Source organism: Amblyomma maculatum, chromosome 1, assembly GCF_055883805.1.
Source record: "Amblyomma maculatum isolate TAMU_Amacu chromosome 1, ASM5588380v1, whole genome shotgun sequence".
NCBI lineage: Eukaryota > Metazoa > Arthropoda > Arachnida > Ixodida > Ixodidae > Amblyomma > Amblyomma maculatum.
In genome coordinates, this window is record NC_139344.1 from 62,894,932 (window position 1) to 62,915,458 (window position 20,527).

The window sequence follows — 20,527 nt, forward strand, 5'->3', positions numbered from 1 at the left end:
TTGTGGGATGCAGGTCACTGGGTCCGCTCCGCCACCGCGGAGAAAACGACGACGTGCGCTGCTGGCTCAACTTTCTTCTTCCTTTATACTTCTTGCCACCCCCTATACTATGTTTTTTTTTTATTTTTCTGAGCATCCTCGGCGGCGGTTTCCAAGTTGTCAGCTTTTTCATTCTCAGCGCGTGGTCGCTGGAGCGTGCATGTGGCTCGTGCCTCCTTACAGCGTGCACCGTTTCCACGCGTCGGGCAACAACCTAAACGGCGGCCGCCCAAGCGCCCGTCCGAGCAGCGGCGGTGGTGGTCCTAGCCCTATTTGCGTCCAACAGAAGAAGCAACGGCGACGCGGGAGAGCACGGAGGTTGCTTGCCTGTCACGCTCCTGTATGCTCGCGTGAGCTTGCCTCTCTGGAGTTACCTTGCGGGCTTCGCACAGAGCGGAGGGACACGTGTTTTCTTTTCCCTCGCATCGCTCCTATATATTTCCTCAATTGTCAGCACTCGCTGTGGGGGGCAAGCGGGGTAGCGGGATTTCTCACGGTTAGCGTCGCCGGCGGCAGCAGCAGGCTGTGCTGGCGTCACTTTGTGCACACCGTCAAGGGTTGAGTCACCTTAAGCTTGGAAAGGAAAAAAAAAAAGAAAGAAAGATGAAAGGTCCTGAGGAGGATCAGCAAAGAAAAAAAAATAATATATATAAAAATAGCAGTTGCCAGTTGTGCTCGCACAGGAATTTAACACGTAAATGCACCAGGTTACTTTTTCAGAGGAGGCGCGTTTAGAATTTGCGTCTGATGTACCTTTGGACAGGAGGGAGACATCCGGGAACAAAAACAAGAACTTTTTTTTCTGCCCACGGAAACCCCCTGCCACCTTCTTTCCCTTTTCTTTCCAGACTTCAACTAAAATCACTTTCGTGCTGATAAAACTACTGGCGGTTTTCTTTGCGTGAGCAAAAAGCAGCAGAACGGTGCAAGCAGTTGGGATGAACAGGAGTAGACAACTTTACAAGAATGCTGAATTGGGCGAGTTGGTGCGTTTGCATTTTAGGAACGTAGCGCAAAGAAGACAAAGACAAAAAATAAGAGAAACACAGACGAGCGCTCGTGTGTGTTTCCATCTTTTTTTGTCCTTGTCTTCTTGACGCTACGTTCCTAAAGTGCAGACAACTTTTGCTGGTTATGAAAACGAACCGCAATTTCTTCAGTTCTGAAGATTGGCACTTGCTCTGTGAGTCAGGTTTTAATTTTCTAGAGATCTGCTAAGATATCAACAGGAAGCAAAAAAAGATTTTCTTGGTGTGTCCGTTTTCTGCAGTCGCGTCCAAGCCTATATAGTTTCTGGCTCGCTTCGGTTGACTGCGCCGACGTTCCAATGGCGAGCACACCGCAGCAGCACTTAACGTGCGCGTACGCGGAAGAAAAACCACACGGGCGCATGTCACGCGTTCACGTTTCACCGAGATGTTCCCACGTTCCATTATCCCGATATTCGAATCCGCCTATTACGCCCACCGAGTAGATGTGACCGCTGCACGGAAAGGCATGCTTACATATATGAGTGGTTGCCTGGGGCGCGGCGCCTTCGCCTATTTGGCAAATACTGGGGAAAACTTGCAGCTGCAAAAAATAGAACTGTAGGAAGGGACTATGACTTCAGGTCAGCGCCGTCTGTGCTGGTATACTTGTTCCAGATGTGTAGCCCTGCCCTTGCTCCGTATACACAAAAATGAACTTTCTATCGGGCACTCAGGCGCCTTCCCCATACCGTTTGCGCCCAACTATTCGTGCCCTTGGAGGCTCGTTTTCTCTTCTACCCAACGTGCAAATAACAGTTCAAGAAATTAACATATTCACAGGATCGTCGAAACAAACGCGGAAAATGGAGCATGTATAAAAAAAAAAAAAGAGGAAAATGAGCATTGATCCTTTAACTGTTACGAAAGGAGCGAGAGACGTAATGAATCAAATGATTCGTTCGAAGGTTCCAGGGCCTTCTCGAGACAATATGCAGTCACTTTTATCCGCTGTGGGCCTCTCTTTCATTACAGAAGCCTGTAGGTTGCCTCATTAATATTCGTCTCGACCGCGGACTAGGTCTGAAGGAACAGTGAGCAGCACTGGATTCCCGCTATGCTTAAGTTCCTACCAACCTTCTCCCCCTGTCACCTCCAGAACCGAATATGTATACAAAGTTCCATCGGTCACTACATGTGCGCGAGGGGTGCGCTCAAAAACGTAGGTCAATGAGAAATACCATAAAACTGACTGTAACCTATATCAAATCAACTAGCCGCCACGTCTGTGTCACCGATCGTTTCACCTAACTCCTTGCAGGCATTTATATTCCATGAGTCATACGGATGCCATGAAAGTTCGACGAAGCACGCGTATAGTTCCACACGGTTTTTTCGGTGTCATGTGATCCGATTGTTGCGTCCCAGCATCTGTAAGGTAACGCGAAGGTCGGACTTGGGGAATCAGGCTTTATTGCAGACCTGAAGCCTTGGTCGCACACTGCAGCCAAACACACTCCGCGATGACGATGGGTATCTACAAGAGGGAGCAGGATGAAGATGAAGCAGCACTACGGTGGCTGCAGCACGTTCAGCCGTGTGGAAGAAGAAGGTGTGGTTCGGCACCTTTAAGGACGTGCCGAACCCGCTCGGCCTCTGACATGGTGTCATTTATGCGCCGACAAAGTGCTAGAACATCTTCGATATAAGAGGTATAGGTCTCATTGGACCGCTGAAGTCGGGCTTCTAGCTTCTTCTTGGCGGACTCCGTGCGAACAGTAGGAGCGCAGAAAATCTGGCGTAACTTTTGTTTAAAGGTAGCCCAGTCAGGAATCGTCGATTCATGATTTAGGAACCACGTTTTGGCCACATCCGTCAAATAAAAGGACACATTAATTAGTTTAAGCGAATCGTCCCACCGGTTGAAAGCACTGACCCGGTCGTAGCTGTCGAGCCAGTCATCAGCGTCGTCGCCTCGGAGACCGGCGAACATCTGCGGGTCGCGCTGACGGCTGCTGACAGTCCAAGTGGCAAGGGGAGCTGGAGTCGAGTTGGTAGAAGCCGAAGTAGCGGAGTGGCCCTCTTGAGTCATGACGATGGTGGTCGGGGTCAAACGGCGGCCAGAACGAAGCTCCAGGTGGATGCAGGTGACGAAGCAGCGGGGAAATCAAGGCGCACCTCCACCACGTGTAAGGTAACGCGAAGGTCGGACTTGGGGAATCAGGCTTTATTGCAGACCTGAAGCCTTGGTCGCACACTGCAGCCAAACACACTCCGCGATGACGATGGGTATCTACAAGAGGGAGCAGGATGAAGATGAAGCAGCACTACGGTGGCTGCAGCACGTTCAGCCGTGTGGAAGAAGAAGCGCCACACAGTGCTCACACATCGTACAGCTGTAACTCCGGGTCTGTTTTTACTGCTTCCTGACAGGTCGGCGATTTTGGATATCCTCACCGCAAACGCGGAATTTAGGCAAGCATTTAAGTGCCCTGACAGAAACAGGAAGAAAAATTGGCAGTGGCTTAGCGTGGTTAAGCTTGGTTGGTGTAGCTGGTTGTGGTGCTTGTGGTTATGCTTATGGTTATGCGGTGATTCACTCTGGCCACGGCATATGGTTCAACTATTGTTTATTGTGGGGTTCTACCTGGTTTCTATGTATAATTAGTAGCTAGGCAAGGAGTGCCGTGGCTGCAACGATATACTTGGTTGTGGGTGAGGTTAAGGCAGAATGTACAACTGCCGCTCCGACACCGGCTGCAACGGCATTCTTTACGCCAGCAGAAATGAAAGCATCCCTGGAGACTGCGTTGGTTCCACCTGCTGCTAGGACACCTCCTATAGTATCCAACGTTGCACCCCCGGCGGTGGCTGCGGCTGCAGCCCCATAATTCTTCTTAGCTTTAGGAGCATGTGGTACAGATGCAGCTCCGCCCGGCCGTAGATCAACGTTGGGCTTAACTCTCGGTGTATAAGGGCGTACCCGAACCGGCGCCCCAAACGTCGTTCTAAACGGTAGTCTGAAGATTCGGACCATTTTTTTATTTTTCACAAACATGGGGGGTACGTTCTGGTCAATCCTATAAAGACACTTCCGTCTCGGTAGCTCGCTGTTGCTTCCTCTTTGCATTCTGACGAACTGCCTTGGCCGTAGGTGACATCGCAACGTCTGGTTGATACCGCGAGCCGGGGCCCAAATTTATCCTACTGTATGACGTCACCCCCGACCGCGGCTCTCCCCCACGAAGAGAGAGCGGGAGTTAGGCCGCGGTTAGTAGCTACCGCCTCGCGAGCCGACGGTGCGAGTTGGGGCCCCTGCTTTTACCGTAGATGGGATGACGTCACTCCGGCTGTAGGCGCCCCTCGTGGAAAGAGCGGGAGTTGGGCCGCGGTTGGTATCTACGGCCTCGCAAGTTGACGGCGGGAGTTGGGGCTCCTGTTTTTGCGCAGCTGTGCTTGGCGGCGCGCCAAAGGTCACGCTAAAGGTCAACTGTAGCTACCTCCTCGCTACGCGAAAGGCTGAAAAGTGAAAGTAGTATTGCTTTCGCAATAAAAATAATGCTGGTAGCTTTAATAGGCAACGACGGTAGTTAATTCACGTTAGAAACAAAAACATTCACAGCAGGAGCTCAATGCATAACAAAAATATAGTGACAATAGCCTCGCTATCAGATAAAAACTGGCTAAAACTATGCGCATGCCTGTAGGCAAAGCAGACGACGCCGTTACTGAAACTTTCCTCACCCCACCAGCGTATTCGCGCTCGCTGTGATCGTATCCGCATTCTACGCCCACGTGAAATCACTGCATGCTTATTTGTCTCATTTTCCGCGTGCCTTAACTTAGATAGCTTCCCAAAACTTTGTTGTGACTGAGATTTCGGACTTAAAAAATTCCCCAATATTCCAGAGACGATCCGGCCACCGTATTTGCGTAACCTTAAGGTCGCTCTTTTGCCTGTAACTGTAAACTAGAATTGTAACTATACGTGCCGACTCAAGCTGCATGCGATACGTAGACGGAGATGGGTGCATGCACCGGTCATTATTAATGCAGAGAAAACACACGAAAGTTAAAAGATGAAATCCTCAATTACGTGTAAAGACACGCCGTTGTTGAGCAGCCATCGCGATGGGTGCTTGTGTGGTGCCCTGACGAGACCAAATCCTCTGCTAGTTATTGTGCATTTTAGATTCTTTTTTCCTTACACGCTTTGTGGGATAGGAAAAAAACGCGCGAAAAAAAAAGCCACATGCCCGACAACACCGTGGGGGCAGACTTTGAGCAAAAATAGCCGATTCATTAAATGAAAGGCCTCACTGAATTGAACTTGAAGCTGCGTCCTTAAAAGAAAAGAAGGAAGAAAGCTGCTGCGCCCTTTTCAAGCGCCACTTATCCTCCTTGCTATCACTTTTCGCTTCAGTTAAGCTACTTGGGTGCCTGAAATGGTAGCATCTCCTTTTAGCGTACAAAATATTCGTGCCACGAAGCGGGATGCACCAAAAGCGTCAGCGGCTCCGGAAATCTCAACGCGGACGTCCCGGAACTAGGAGCCTCTATAGACTTAATGTGCTTCCGCAGTCGGCGTCTCCATAACGACGGGCTTTCCTTTTTTTCTTCCCTGCTTGGCGTTCATCGCGTGCCTCAGCTTCGCGGACACGGCGCTCCCAGCTCTGACGAGACCCTGCTTTAATGCGTGTCAGCCGTAAGAGCGTGGAAGGCGGTTTATGTTTCCCAGTATATAATGCTGCTGCTGCCGCCATTACCACTGCCCTGCACGCGAAATAGAAGGCGTAGCACACAGAGGCGCGCGGGCCCACCACGTGTTTGGACGCATCCTTAGCGCGTAATCTCAGAAAAGGGGTGCTGTACCGCATGGACACCAGAAGTGGGTTGTTGGCGGGCGCGATTCGCACCGGCCGGTATCCGCGCGCGCTCCTTATTCTCGCAACTCGGCCACGTCTGCATTTTCGTTTGATTTTGTTTTTCCACTTCCGGTCGTCCACTTCCGACAGGGACCCCGCTTTGCTGGAAGTGAAGACCACCCGGAAGTGTCAGCCACGAAACGGCGGCAGCAGTGGTGCGCGCGCGAGCCTCGCGTATACGCTCGGACGCCCGGTCCGAATCGATTTCGAAGGGTCGAGTGGTGGCGCGCTCCAAGAGCCTGACCGTCGCTCGGAATGCGCGGACTTTTTTCACGCGATGTTGCCTCGAACGCTTGCGCCGCTTGTCTCAATCACGATGCTTGCACTGCCACCCGGCGGGAAGAAGTGAGGCGGAAAGACACGCGTTCCGGGTATCTTTATGCATTGATGGGGTTCGCAACAGTATAGCATGCGGCGAGTACTAGGAAGAGGCTTAGGATCGACTATAGGAGCTTGGGCTGGACGGGACAGGTGACGTTCGTGTTAGGACGTGGAACGTGCTTATAGTCGTGACTGACGGCGCTACATGAAGCGTGTATAAGCGAAATGCCGAATTGTGGGCTCAGTGCACACTGCGCTCTTTTTAGTTGAGCTTCCGGAGTCGTGACACAACTTTCGCACTGCGAATATGGTGAAAACGGCTGTTTATGCTGCGACTGCTTATGTAGCGAATTCAGTATTGTGCGGATTTATTTGTGACCCTCGATTTGGCCGAGGCCGCAACTGCCCCTAGTCATGCTGGGAAGTGCGTTTATGGGGCTTTATATAGAGGATCGAATGATAAATTAGTGCGTCATATCTGTATACAATGTTCGTGGCGCTTTCCGCTTCAGTGTGACTCCAATAATGTCGCACCGATTCAACTTTTCCACTGCTTGAACCGCGCATCTCTAGCGCACTCTCGCAGCACGGTAGCGGAAGCGCATGGCTGCAAAACTAAACAGGACCAGGTCGTTCTATCTGCATCTCTTGAAAAAACGCGGCATTTTACTTGTTGGCCTGAGGATTACGAACCTGTTTCGTTTCTATACAGCTAGCAGATATAAAGCACCGTTTTTCAGGCCTCTTTGCTAATCTGCGTCTCCTCGTCCGCAATGGCTGTGTTGTTCTTGGTTCCGATTCTGCGTAACCTCTTCGCTCTTGGGCTGTTTTCACCACTCTCTTTCTCTCTCTCTCTCTCTCTCTCTCTCTCTCTCTCTCTCTCTCTCTCTCTCTCTCTCTCTCTCTCTCTCGGTCTGTTTCACTTCGTCCTTTGTGGGCAGACGACCAGCGTAACCCCATGCAAATCATCAACTCTGAAGAAATCAGCCTGACGGAAGCGTCACACAGTGCCTCGATGCGAGCACCGGAGTATGATATTGCGCTTTCTGAGTGTGAAGAGCCGTATAGAGACAGTGAGAGAGACGACGCTCTGCTAGTGGCATCACCAACGCCGCGGCAACTTGTCTTGGCATTCATAATCTGTCGGCTGTTCGCATTTCCGTGCGCTTCAAACTGAATAGCGCTTCCTTCCTTATATGTATACTTATGCTGACTGCGCCTTCAAAACATTTGCGCAGTCCTTTCGAAACCCATCGTATCGTCTCGCCGTGGTCTGCAGAACTTCGCCACCGCAGTGATCTGGGAGCGTAACAGGCACGCGGCTACACGTGCTAACATAACGCGCAAATTATATAGTATATATGGCTGAGAAGTGCCTTCTTCTTCCCATGTCTTACGATGTGCCCTCTTTTTTCGGGTACGCAGGACTTCGAGTCCATGACTCGGCAGTGGTCTTCGATGGAGGCGGCGCTGCGCTCGACGGCCGAACAGGCAGTGCAGACCGTGTTCCCGGCGCTGGTGAAAGTCAGCAGTGAGGCCGAGCTGTCCGGGGACTGCCAGGCTGCGCTACTTAAAGTCATACTGGGAGTCAGACGCCTGCGGGACTGGGCTATTCGCCGTGAGTATATACAAAAGTCCCAGCTCCAGGCCTCTAACAGCGCACCACCGACCAGCGACCCCGCACAGCTGTTCTGAATATACTGTACGCGTGCCCTGAAATGCCGGCAACCCAGTCCAGTGCACAGGAAGCAGTGGCACTAAACAGGGCCATCGATCGGAACGACCTCCTGCTTATTAAGAACGCCGTTGTAGAGCGACGAGCTGCGTACTACTGTGACACAAGCACTTTTTGAGAGCGCAGGTCAGGTCTGTTTTTACAAGTTTGTACGGGCTGCGTTCTAGTACGCTGAAACAATTAACTCAAATGATACACTACTGCGAATGTAAAGTATCGACGGTTTCTACAGAGCCCGGTCAGAAGAATGTTGGCTTAACTATTTACACCCAAATTTTACGAACATTACTCACCATCCGCATGCTTTGGCATCGTCCAAGCACTAAATCTTAAAAAAAAAAGAGAGTTAGTCATTACACTCTGACCAGTCGTCGCGAAAAGCGGAGAGAGGGCCTTCTTACGTAAGCAAAGAGCATAGGTTGGAATGATAATTGCAGTGAATAATTGTGCAATTCAATCTGTACGTCACTCTCTATGAACCGTGTATCCCCGATTTAAAAAAAAAAAAAGCAGTGGCACTGGTACCAACGCAGGTGTACCTCGCGCCTGTGGCTGTCGCTAATGAACGCCCAGACTAGCGGACTAACAAGAAAACGATCCACAAGACTTGTGGTGCAGCATGCTTGAGAAAGTGGCAGCCACGACATTGACGGGAACTTACCAACTGCGAGCCTACTTGCTTCATGTCGTAGAAATTTGGTCTTAAATGAACCACAGCGATTGACTTCTATGTGCGCGCGTGATGTTCGCAAACAAATAGGCAGAGAGTGTCAGTAAGGAGCGATTTTTCTCTCTAAACTTTAGCGCTCTTGTGAGGGCAGCAGCTCATCAACCGCCAGTCGTAAAATTCGAGGGAAAGAAGGCTCTCCAATCATGCTCTCGGGGCGCTCTCCATGGGCCCACAGCCATCCCACAGCTTCCGTCCGGCGACGTCCGGCAAGAGCCCGACTCCTCCTCTCGGCCACTCTCGGTCGAGTAGCGGACGCGAAATTCCGACAGCGGGTCCTTCGTGCGGCTCTGAAGGTCGTACGGCTTACGTGCGACGCTGAAGGTTGTTCACGTGGGCGAACAGCACGTAAACAGAAACAAAAAACATCAAGACCATTGACCGGGAGCGCGGAGCTCCCTTGCCCGTGCGCCAGCGTGGGGCTCCCGCAAAGGGTCCGCGCGGCAGGCAAGTACTCCGTCGAGAGGAGTGTCCGTTCCTCGGACCTTGCCCGCGCAAGGGCGGGCTTACGTGACCGGGCCGGTGTGCGCCGATGTCCCACGTGAGCCGGCGGGCTCACGGCTCGTCCAAACTCACGCGGACGTGCCCTATCAGCGGCGTCTTCGCGCCGCCACCAGCAGAGGTCCCACGGAATGCGGCGTGGCGGGCGAAGATTGCGGAAGGCGGAGATTCATAGTACGGGGGAAAGGGACGCTGTGCCCGCCACTGTGTTTTGACCAGCGGTGCGGGAAAGAGGTCGCGTTTACGCACGCAGTGTACGGACGCAACAAGCGTGATGCCGCGAGGATCGATCTTGGCTCATCGTTGTGTTGGTCTGAGATGCGACGGCGCCACTTTCCCTCTCCCAGCTGTTTCGGAGCGGCGCATGAAGGTGCCCGCCAAATGTCTAAACACGGCTTCCGTTCAGTGCTTGGTCTTTTGCTCATGGATTTTGTATTTCCTCAATGTATCGATGCATTAAGCGACTAGCTTATATGGGCATCGAGTCTATCGTATTTTAATGGTGTTGCGGAAGAGTTGTGTCCATTTTTAATTGAAGAAAAGGTTAAGTATGAGTACTAGCAAAGTGTTACAGTTCATTGGGTAATGGACTGAACAAAACTCCAGCCTCAAGTGCAGCAATATTTACTACCTCAATGACCATTCCGATAGTGTCATTTTTTAATCCGGGGCCGTAGCTCTATACGTGTCCCGGTCAGATGTAGTACATGATATGCATTTCCCTCTTTCCTATGAGAACAGTGCGCAATTGACAGTGTTTCCACTCTTTCGTTCCTTTGCGCTAGAAATCGTGACTTCGAGTGGAACAATTATTCAGAGATGAAACTCACTGATTCCCGCTAATGCGTTTCATAAATTTAAATTCTCTCAGAGTATATCTGCCCGGCCAAACCAGTAAGAAAAGAGAAGGGAATTTGTAGAGTATGGTACAGGGGTGAATGAACAGACGAGCCCTCTGATGGCCCCACTGCGCAGAAAGAAACTTAAAACAGAACCGGAGAGAAGAAAAGGAGGTCCTTAAGAGCTCTGATATGCATGCCAAGGATAATAGCGGCACTTGTCAAATCCTGCCCCTCATGACCGCGGATCGATACTCGAGAAGCCCTTCAATACCAGCGACCGCTTGGTCCTGCGCCCGAGGCCCCTTGCTGCGACCTATAACGGTTGTTAGCAGTCAAGTCTGCCGAAAGAAGTTCACTGCGCTCACCTTATGTATTAGTGCACTGAATGCGTGAAACAAAGCGGACGTTCGACGTTCCGCAGGTGGAGCAGGAAGGGCTGCGGCTCATCCCGATGACGAGAAAATACTTAATCGCCAGGCGCAGCAAGGTTCCTCCACGTCGCGGTTAGCCAGGCGAAAGAAGGTGTTTGAAGCCAGGTTTCAGAGAACTCAAGCGGGAGTTGGCAAAATCACCCGGGCTCACACGCCGCAAAATGAACGACGAGCGAACCAGCGTTGGACATTTCTGCGCCCAGATCACGGAGCAAGAAACCTTTTTTTTCTTGCTCCGGGGCCGAGATGAACGCTAGTCCTCGGGCAAATTGCATCTATCGTGCTCTCTGTCTACCTAGTTCCACATGGAAACCAAAAGCGAAATGTGGGCTAGTTGCTGGCTAGCAAAAAAAAAAAAAAAAAAGAAAAAAAAAAAGAAGAAGAAGCAAGGCAGAAGGCAATGTTTTTTCTGGCACTGAGGAAAGCTGAGAAATAAGAACAACTGTATATACGCGAACTGCACACAGCAAACGCTGGATGTGAACTTAAGGTTCGCGTAATGCGCTTATATGTCTTGCATCCTGAATGTTTATTATTTTTGGGTGGTAGTAGTTAGCCTGTCTCCCCTCATTCATCAAGGTCAAGGTGGCGATCGGCTGCTAAACCTAAGGTCGCGAGATCTAATCTCGGCCGCGACATCCACTTTTATATGGAGGAAAATGAAAAAATGCCAGTATGCCCTACGTCGACAGTGCCCGTTAAACAACCCCGTTTGGATGAAATTATTTCTCTGACAACCTGTTGCACGGCACAGATCATTTTCAAACCGACCCATTAGCACCTAAAACTTTTTGCTACGCCCTTTAAGAGCTATTCAAATTGATCGAGTCCTTGTTTTGTGCGTTTATTTTCATTTCTTTGTATACAGGACAGATGCTCACCTAATATAAGTTTCCTTACTGAAAGAACAGAGCGGGGCGGATTCAGCTCTGTCTCTGACGGTTATGCTTTTTTTTTACTTAGGCTGTTGGGTCTCCTCAAGCTCCACCAGATCGAATCATGGTAAATACCACTGATGAATCACAGTGTACAGCCGCATCGAGTGTCTCAGTTAGTTTGGTCGTAAAGTAGTTATAGACCGTTCTGATGCCTGTTTCAGGGGTAATCCTGCCGAGGGGCAAAGATGACAAGGCTATTCATGTATTTTAGGGCATCGCGGAGAAACTGTGACTTTTGGTGACTTGAACGGCACCGAGACGTTTTCTATCCCGAGCGATCGATGTGACCCTATAGACACTATAGAGTCGAACTGTGGGCATCGTGCCTCTTTGAAGCGAATAATAATAATAATAATAATAATAATAATAATAATAATAATAATAATAATAATAATAATAATAATAATAATAATAATAATAATAATAATAATAATAATAATAATAATCAATCTTTATTTAATGTGCGCAGGAACAACCATGTGGTCTTTGTGCTGCAGCACAAATAAAAAAAAAGAAACAAAAATGAAAAAGCACCAACATGTTTACACACACACACAGAGAACACACACAAAAAAAGAAATAAATAATACATGAAATGAAACTGAGACGAAAAGTATCACAGAAAGTAAGCAATCAATGAGTGGCATCACTTATATACACAGTGAGAGAATTTTTGAGCACACCAGGAAAGGAAAAAGAAAAAGAACGGTAGATAGTAGAGAAAAAAAACAACAACAAATAACTGACATTGATTATAGTAATATAGAAATATACATAAAATAAACAACTATTCCAGGCGCAACAAGTGCATGGTACTTAAAACACAGGCTAGAAATACAGAATAATACAATAAAGAAGTAAAATTGAACAAGGGACAGTAAGATTCGAATATAAAGTTTAAAGTTGAAATATAAGTAAGAAACGGATAAAAAGTAGTTCAAAATACAGACAGCATTGAACAGGAGAAAAAGCAAAAAGTGAAGTAAATACAATATTAAGGCTAGAAAGTGGGAGTTATATGTGATAAAGTACTATTTAGAATACAACGCTACGAACATCCAATGTAAATGAACAAAGCGAGTTTTGGAAGATGTCAAGGTGAGGACAAAAAGAGTTAAATAACCACTGCATCCTGTCCAGAGGGGAGTGGGAATGAAGAGGAGAAACCTGAAATGGTCTGAATATGCATGCTCTTTCGCGGAACGCGCAGTACGATGTGCACTAAGAGCTGAGGGCACATAATGTGGCCATGAAGGAGTTTGTACAGAAAAATGATATCAAGTCTGGTACGACGGCAGTCAAGAGAAGGAAGATTCAGTTGGGCGCTCCTGGTGGAGCGAGAGGGGGAAGTTGCGCAGGGAAAGCGATAATGAAATATCCGTAAAAATTTTTTTTCTACTCTGTCAACCTTGTCCAAGTTCGATTTGCAAATGCCATTCCAAACAACCGACGCATACTCCAAGACCGGCAAGCATATGGACAGGTACAGTTTTAGAAACGGAAGTGGAGTATGGAACTCTCTCGAAAGTCTGCAAACGAATCCGAGTGTGCGCATAGCCCGCTGAGCAATGCGTTTAGTGTGAGAGGAGAAGCTGAGGGTGCGGTCAAAAAGTACACCAAGGTCATTAATTTCATCAACCCTGTCCAACAGTACAGAATTCACAGAATAATGGTAGAGAAAGCTATGTGTTTTACGAGTAAAGGACACAACCCTAGTTTTGGAAGAATTGAGGGCAAGTCGATTCTTCGCACACCAATCAGAAAAAGCAGATATGTCCAATTGCAACAACAAGCAATCTTGAAAAGAATGTATTACCTTGAATATTTTTATATCATCAGCATAAAGAAGAAACGAGGAGTTCTTTATCGCCGAGGAAACATCATTAATAAAAACGGAGAAGAGAAGCGGGCCTAGTACTGAACCTTGAGGAACTCCACTCGTTGCAGGGTAAACGAAAGAAGAGTGTCCATTGACACTGACAAAGCAGAAGCGATCAAGGAGATAGTTGCGCAGGAGGGCTACGAGTGAGACTTCAACGCCAGAGAGTAGAAGGTTTTCAAGAAGCAGTGAGTGAGTAACAACGTCGAAAGCTTTGCTCATATCACAGTACACAGTGTCAACCTGACCCCTCTGAAGGACTGCTGCAGAGGCATACGTCATAAACGTGACTATAGGTTGGGAGAAGTAGAGCGACCCGACATGAAGCCATGTTGATTCGGTACTATGACATGTTTGAGATGGAAGGAAAGTACGTTGTGCAAAGCTAATTCGAAAAGCTTAGAGGTTGCACATAGAAGAGAAATCGGACGATAATTGGAAACATCAGATTTGTTTCCAGACTTGAAGACAGGAAACACGCGTGCCATTTTCCACACGCGAGGAAAGGCAGCATTTTTTAAACAGTTATTAAATATGGCAGTCAGTAATGGTACAAAGATATAACTGAAGGCTTTTATTATGGCGGCTGGAATGCCATCAGGTCCAGGAGACAAAGATGGTCTCAGACGCTTAAGACTCTCAGTTATCAACTCCTCGTCAAAGAGAATGGAATTAGTGCACCAGATGGGAGGCAAACGGAATCACAATGTGGATGTTTGTAAACGGAGGAAAAATGTTGGGCAAAACTGTCGGCAACATCCCGAATATCAAAACCCTGAGAGTCAACTAAGGTGATACTTAAATTTGATTTAATGGAACGCTTGCGAACGTAACGCCAGAACTGACTAGGACGATTTGAGGCACTCCTCTCTAAAGACTCAATATAGGAGTCGTAGTCCCGCTTGTATAAGCGTTTGCAAAGAGAACGCACACGGCGAAACTCATCTGCCCAATTGTGAAACCCAGGGCGTTTTGCTTTACGATGGGCCCGTTCCTTGAGTTTTATCACCGTTATTAGTTCCCTTGAAAACCAGGAAGGGAACTTCCTACGCGTAGGAGTATGCAAAGGTATGTACCAACGCATACCATCAAGAACTATTTCTGTAAAGCGACTGACTTGTCCATCTGAATCATTAATGTCATTTAAAAGGGACCAGTCGACGGAAGAGAAGAAATTGAAAAGACCGACATAATCACCACGTGCATACGCGAAACGGGGCGAATTCCTCACCCGATCTGAATTAGTAGAAGATGAGGCAGAGACAGGAGTAGTAACTAGAAGCGGAGGGTGAAATTTGTCACAGCGAGTCAGCGGTATGTCTGAACTCGAGACTCGAACACTTTCAAAATTCGATAGACAGATGTCAAGAATATTACCACAGCAGTTTTCAATGAAATTGTGTTGCTGCAAAGAGTTAAAGGCTATAAAATCAAGTAGAGCGTTACACTTACTTAATATGTAATGATTCTTGTGAGAAGAAATAAATGAGTTCCAGTTGATACCAGGAGTATTACAATCGCCTAAAATAAGAAGTTTGTGTTTGCTATGACGGGTTATAACATGTTCGATTGAGAGCAGAACATCATCATAGGCTGGAGGAGGAAGATTCGGAGGAATGTAGAAAGCTGCAAGTAAAAGTTTTTCATGTCGATTTAAAGTGAGCTCGAGCCACACACATTCTTCAACAGTTTCCAGATCGGAACGTCGAACGCACTTCACAAAACTGTCAATAGCAATGAGCACTCCACCTCCTCTTGATTTGGGACCTGTTTCAGGGCGGTCGCTACGAAAAACAGAGTAATTATTTGGAAAGAAATCATTGGAAGGAATAACACTTGACAGCCAGGTTTCGGTAACCACAACAGCGGTATAACAAGAGGACAAGACACTAGAAAAAAATTCAGATCCCTTAGTCCGAAGACCTCGGGCGTTTTGATAATAGATATCCAAATTAGGGGCCACTGCAATTTTGCGCAGTGGCCCCTAATTTGGATATCTATTATCAATAATAATAATAATAATAATAATAATAATAATAATAATAATAATAATAATAATAATAATAATAATAATAATAATAATAATAATAATAATAATAATAATAATAATAATAATTAGCCCGACTATACCCACTGCAGGGCGAAGGCCTCTCCCATATTTCTCCAATTAACCCGGTTCTGTGCTAGCTGCATCCACTTGACCCCTACGAACTTCTTAACCTCAGCCGCCCACCTAACTTTCTGCCGCCCCCTGCTACGCTTTCCTTCCCTTGGAATCCAGTTTGTTACCCTAAGCGACCATCGCTTATCCTCGCCTCGAATAACAAATGCCGGATAAGGAGCGAAAGCGTAGTTCCCGATATGCAATACCTGCTGCTTCTCCGTAATCGGCGTTGGCTGCATGTCTTGGGCTCTCGAGGTCTGCATGGAGCGCATGAATTATCTACCTTTGAAAACGGTGTCAAAAAAAATGCACCCTCAATGCATGTTACGGTTCGTGGGGTGTGTGGACGGTATTCAGGATTCATTTCCCGCCGCTAAGCAACGTCGGCTACTGTGGAAGGGCGACCGGCTTCTATAAACGATGTGCTGGATTCTAATCCCGGGAACAGCCACTACCTTTCTGGTGTTGCGGCGGACTGCAAGAAGGCAAAATATTGGTAGTTTTGGTGAATACCCTCTGTTTTCACGAATAAATAAATAAAAGATATGATTGGAGGACTACATATTGAGTGTTTACCAGGTTCTCTCTTACATCTCTATCTGGCCCTGTGTACTCATTACATTTAACTACAATACTAGGCATAGCAAAAGAAGTTCCCGGCTGCCATCTTTACTTTAGCAAGATCCTCAAGCTTACGGGGAATACGGCTGCCGCTACATGTCGCGGACCACGGGGAGTATTTTAAGTTTATCCCTCGTATAATTTTGAAGTTGCGTCTGTTACAAACGTTAGCAAATTATTATTAAATGTTTCAGATTACAATTCACTGCCCGAGGCATCACAACTGTTGAAATCTGACGCCACTGAGGGAGGAATGAATTTGAGATCGTGTTGAGATAAAGTTTAAAAATATTCAGTTGGCAGTCATTTTTCGCCTCGTTTCGCAGAAAATGCGCGCATGCATAAATCCTTGCTCATAATGCCAAGTAATTCAAACAAGACGTTCTCGGCATGAGTGTTCTGCGTCGTACTCGCCGTGGCTTGGGCTTTTTAGCGGACGGCGCACGGAAACTCACAATGTCAAAAGCCCCCAAATCGAGATGCCGTGTGACGAATGCCCCGTTGTGTTTGCCTCATTTTCAAGAACTCCAAGCTCCTGGCATGATTGCGCCGTTTCTAATTCCCCGTGTCAAATGCCCCGACGTGTTTTGACCGCGACATCTGCCGCATTTTCAAAATCCTCGGATTGAAAGGCCCTCACATGATTGCCCCAGTACAGAATATACTGCGACAGTTTGGCAGTGACGGATTGATGAGTAACTTTTGGAGGGGGACAAGGATGTCCTATTCGAGCATGCGTTTCAATGACTTTCTGAGCTTCCCAAACATTTTGTTTGGAATGGTTTTGGCAATAAAAATTTTTTATCCTCCTTCTAATCGCTTTACAATTTTGTTCGCGTTCGCCGCTCACTGTTCCCCGCGGTGTTTACCACGTATACGTGCTTGTGCTAGTCTCCCAGAGCTCGTGCAAGGTCTTCGTGAGTAGCTTTGTGTGAAGGAGAGCGCTCCTCGTCCCCTTCTAACACACAGAAAGACACAGAAGAAAATAAAATTATACTAGAGCAGCTCAAAACGTCCTCTCAGGGTGCAAATACGCTGCGTAAATTATACTGCCGAAATGAGAAAAATGCGTTGTAATACATCTAAAAAATGTGAGTGGCACAATGTCACGAAAAAACAACTGACTGAACTGACAGTATACTGTGATATTTGATATAGTCATAACTGAAACGTAAGGATGAAAAAATGACTTACATCCACAGAATTAAATCGAGAAAAATGACATTTTTGTAAATTTAGAATAAAATGATCAGCACTCCATGGTTATACGAGGATAGGCTTCTTTCGTATATCACTAAAGAAAAAAAAGAGGAAAAGAAAACAGCCCGCTCTCAATAAAACCCTACCTTCAATTGTGTCATCTCTCTCTGTCAATCTCTGTCAATGTTTCGTGTTCGTACGTGTGTGTGTAGAAAAGAAACAACAAATTTATTCGGCATTAAACACTGGGCTTTCTAAGGACGCAGGACGATCGCTTGACGACATCTAGAATGGGAATAGTATGCGGTGCTTTCCGCATGGGGATTATGATACGGCAATTTTAGCACCGGGTAATGGTGCGGGGCTTTCAATCGCCACGCGGGAATTATGGGACTAGGCAAACTCTGGCGGTGTTTTCACGACATGGGGCTCGCTACGCAGGGATTTAGAGCTGGGTGTTTTGCACCCGCGGGGCAATCATCCTACATCCCTTTTGGTCTAAATGTGCTTTTAATACAACGGGAGATATTAAAGGGAAACGTGCTATTCATGTGCTAGGGATGCTCCCGTATAACTGACTCGTTGCATTGCGCACTCGGTTATGCTGCCTTTGTCTTTAATAACTGTTGACACTTGAGTACTCTCAAATTCGATATCTTATTTGCGAAAAAATCGTCGTGACCGTGTTCTCACGCTCCCGACCGCAGCGGCTGCGTTTCGATGGAGGCGAAACGAAGTGGCGTCCGTGTGCTGTGCGATGTCAGCGCACGTTAAAGATCACCAGGTGGTCGAAATTACTCCGTAGCCCTCCACTACGGCTCCCTTTTCTCTCTTTCCACTTTCACTCCCACCTTCCTCCCTTCCCTTACGGCGCGGTTCAACTGTCCACACAGCAAGTGTGACAGATACTGCGCCTTTCCCCTCCTGTGAACCTATTATTATTATTATTATTATTATTATTATTATTATTATTATTATTATTATTATTATTATTATTATTATTATTATTATTATTATTATTATTATTATTATTATTATTATTATTATTATTATTACCCCGCCGGGGTGGCGCAGTGGTTACGGCGCTCGACTACTGTTCCCAAGGGCGCGGGATCGAATCCCGGCCTCGGCGGCAGTTTTTCGATGGAGGCGAAAAGCAAGGCGCCCGTGTGCTGTGCGATGTCAGTGCATGTTAAAGAACCCCAGGTGGTCGAAATTTCCGGAGTCCTCCACTACGGCGTCTCTCATAGCCTGAGTCGCTTTGGGACGTTAAACCCCACAAACCAACCAACCATTATTATTATTATTATTATTATTATTATTATTATTATTATTATTATTATTATTATTATTATTATTATTTTTATTATTATTATTATTATTATTATTATTATTATTATTATTATTATTCTCACGCAAGGACCATCGAACACACTCGTGGGAAGCGGGAACACGTAACATAGTTACAGTTTTCATCGCCACACACGACCCAACTCGCTCGCTCGCCTGACGTTCATGCTGTGTGGGCTTTCTGCTGGAGAGGGCGACGCCCCAGCCACCTTGTACACTTGATTCTGCGCAGCCAAGCTGCCGTGACACGAACTCGCAGTGTTGACTCCCAGTGATGTCGGTCCTTCGGCCGAGGGCCGCTTTGTCCGAAACTGCCTGTTGTCCTGCCCGGCGACGTGTCCGCGCCTGCACCACTGCCTCGTCCTTGCCCCCGATGTACGCCGGGTCCCGAAAAGGCGAACTGTGTGGGCGCCCAACCAGGCGTCACGCATGACCGGGTGGCGTCTTTGCCGAGCGTATGCCATATTACGTCGGTGGAGCGTCAGACTATCCTCGACCACTACTGACCGCGCGATGGCCATTGTTGCACCGTGACGGACGTTTTGGGGGCGAGTCCTTGAGGTTCGAACTCGTCCGTGTCCTCTCCTCGAGGGACTGAGCTACCGAGTGGCACGCTGATCGCTGCCAGTGACTGGTATCTTTCTTCGGCAATCAGCTCTGGCACTTCCCTCGAAGTCGGTAAACACGCGCGAATGCGCTGCCACGTCTTGCGAAGTAATTCTCTGAGGGAAAAACAAACTTGTCCGTCCACTTGACCTACCGAGGGTTAAGTACTTCACGGGCTCACGGGATTATGTTGACCGCGTTGTTTATGTGGTCTTTCAGCGGTCTTCTGATCTGAAAACGAAGACGGCGCGCACTAAGCTGGCCGTCTGCGATCCGCAGTGAGACGCTATACACGGAACCCGCGTGACGGCACGTGGAGTCCACTCCTGTCAACTTATTTCGCCTTATTAACGTTGCATTCTTGCTTGGCTTGCTAGTCAAGTAAACCGACCGTAAACTGATGATTTCCTTTAAAGTTACGTAGTTGACAGGTAACCTGGTCGCAGACAAAAAAAAAAAAAAATCTGGACAGATGCAATATATACAACGACACCCTTTAAGTCTCGTCCTTTTTCGTCGCCATTGTTTAGTTTCTTACTTTGAATGCAGCGTTAAAGAATAGCGAGTCAGCTAAGAGATTATTTTGTTTCAGTCTTTAGCTACAGTAAAGTCCGCCTATAGACTCCGGCTTATGAACTTCAGCGCAATTTCTTGCCGATGAAGCAAGGAGCAACCCGATATTGTTTTTTGTTTGTTTCGTTCTCGAAGGGAACCGAAGGAGAAAATGCGCAAACGTGAAATGGCACCCGCAAACGCTTACGGTGGGTGTCTTCTTTCACGCCTCTTTTTTTCTGCGCTAAGCTGCTCTCGAGAACGAAAAAAATAAATAAAGGAGTATCCATTGTCTCCCTCGTACAGCACTAGCTCTGTGTAGCTTTCTTTACTTGGCCACACACGCAAGCGTGCGTGTCCAAGCGTGTGCGTCTTGGACGCTTTTGTGCTTGACACCCGTGTAGGTTATTGAGAGGGAAAAAAATCAGGCCGCAAGTTCTGCTCCGAAAGAAGGGGACACGAGATGCTTTCTCAGACTACAATCGTCCGTTCTCCGCTTTTGCCTGTGGCCGTGTGAGGTCCAATTGAAGACGGAGGTGTCCAGGCGAGGATGTGATGAGGTGTGGGCGCGTAGGTTGGACGGATCCTGAAACTTGATACAGTAGAATGGGCAGCGGCTGCGTTATTCGTGTCCCATTTCAGCTCGAGTGTCTGGTTGCAGTTCTTGAGTTGTGACGGCGCAGCGCTTGCCTTACAGTAACCAAGTATGATGTTCGTAGCTACTGAGT

The 20,527-nt window shown here is 47.6% G+C and overlaps 1 protein-coding gene across 1 annotated transcript in view; it reads left to right on the forward strand.

Moving 5' to 3' along the window:
* LOC146202576 (nose resistant to fluoxetine protein 6-like) overlaps positions 1-20,527 on the forward strand; it is a 61,510-nt gene that overhangs the window by 11,835 nt on the left and 29,148 nt on the right. The window contains exon 2 of the mRNA XM_084584864.1: positions 7,679-7,871. Within this exon, the coding sequence (XP_084440990.1) occupies positions 7,679-7,871 (193 nt within the window). The remainder of the gene's footprint in view (positions 1-7,678; positions 7,872-20,527) is intronic.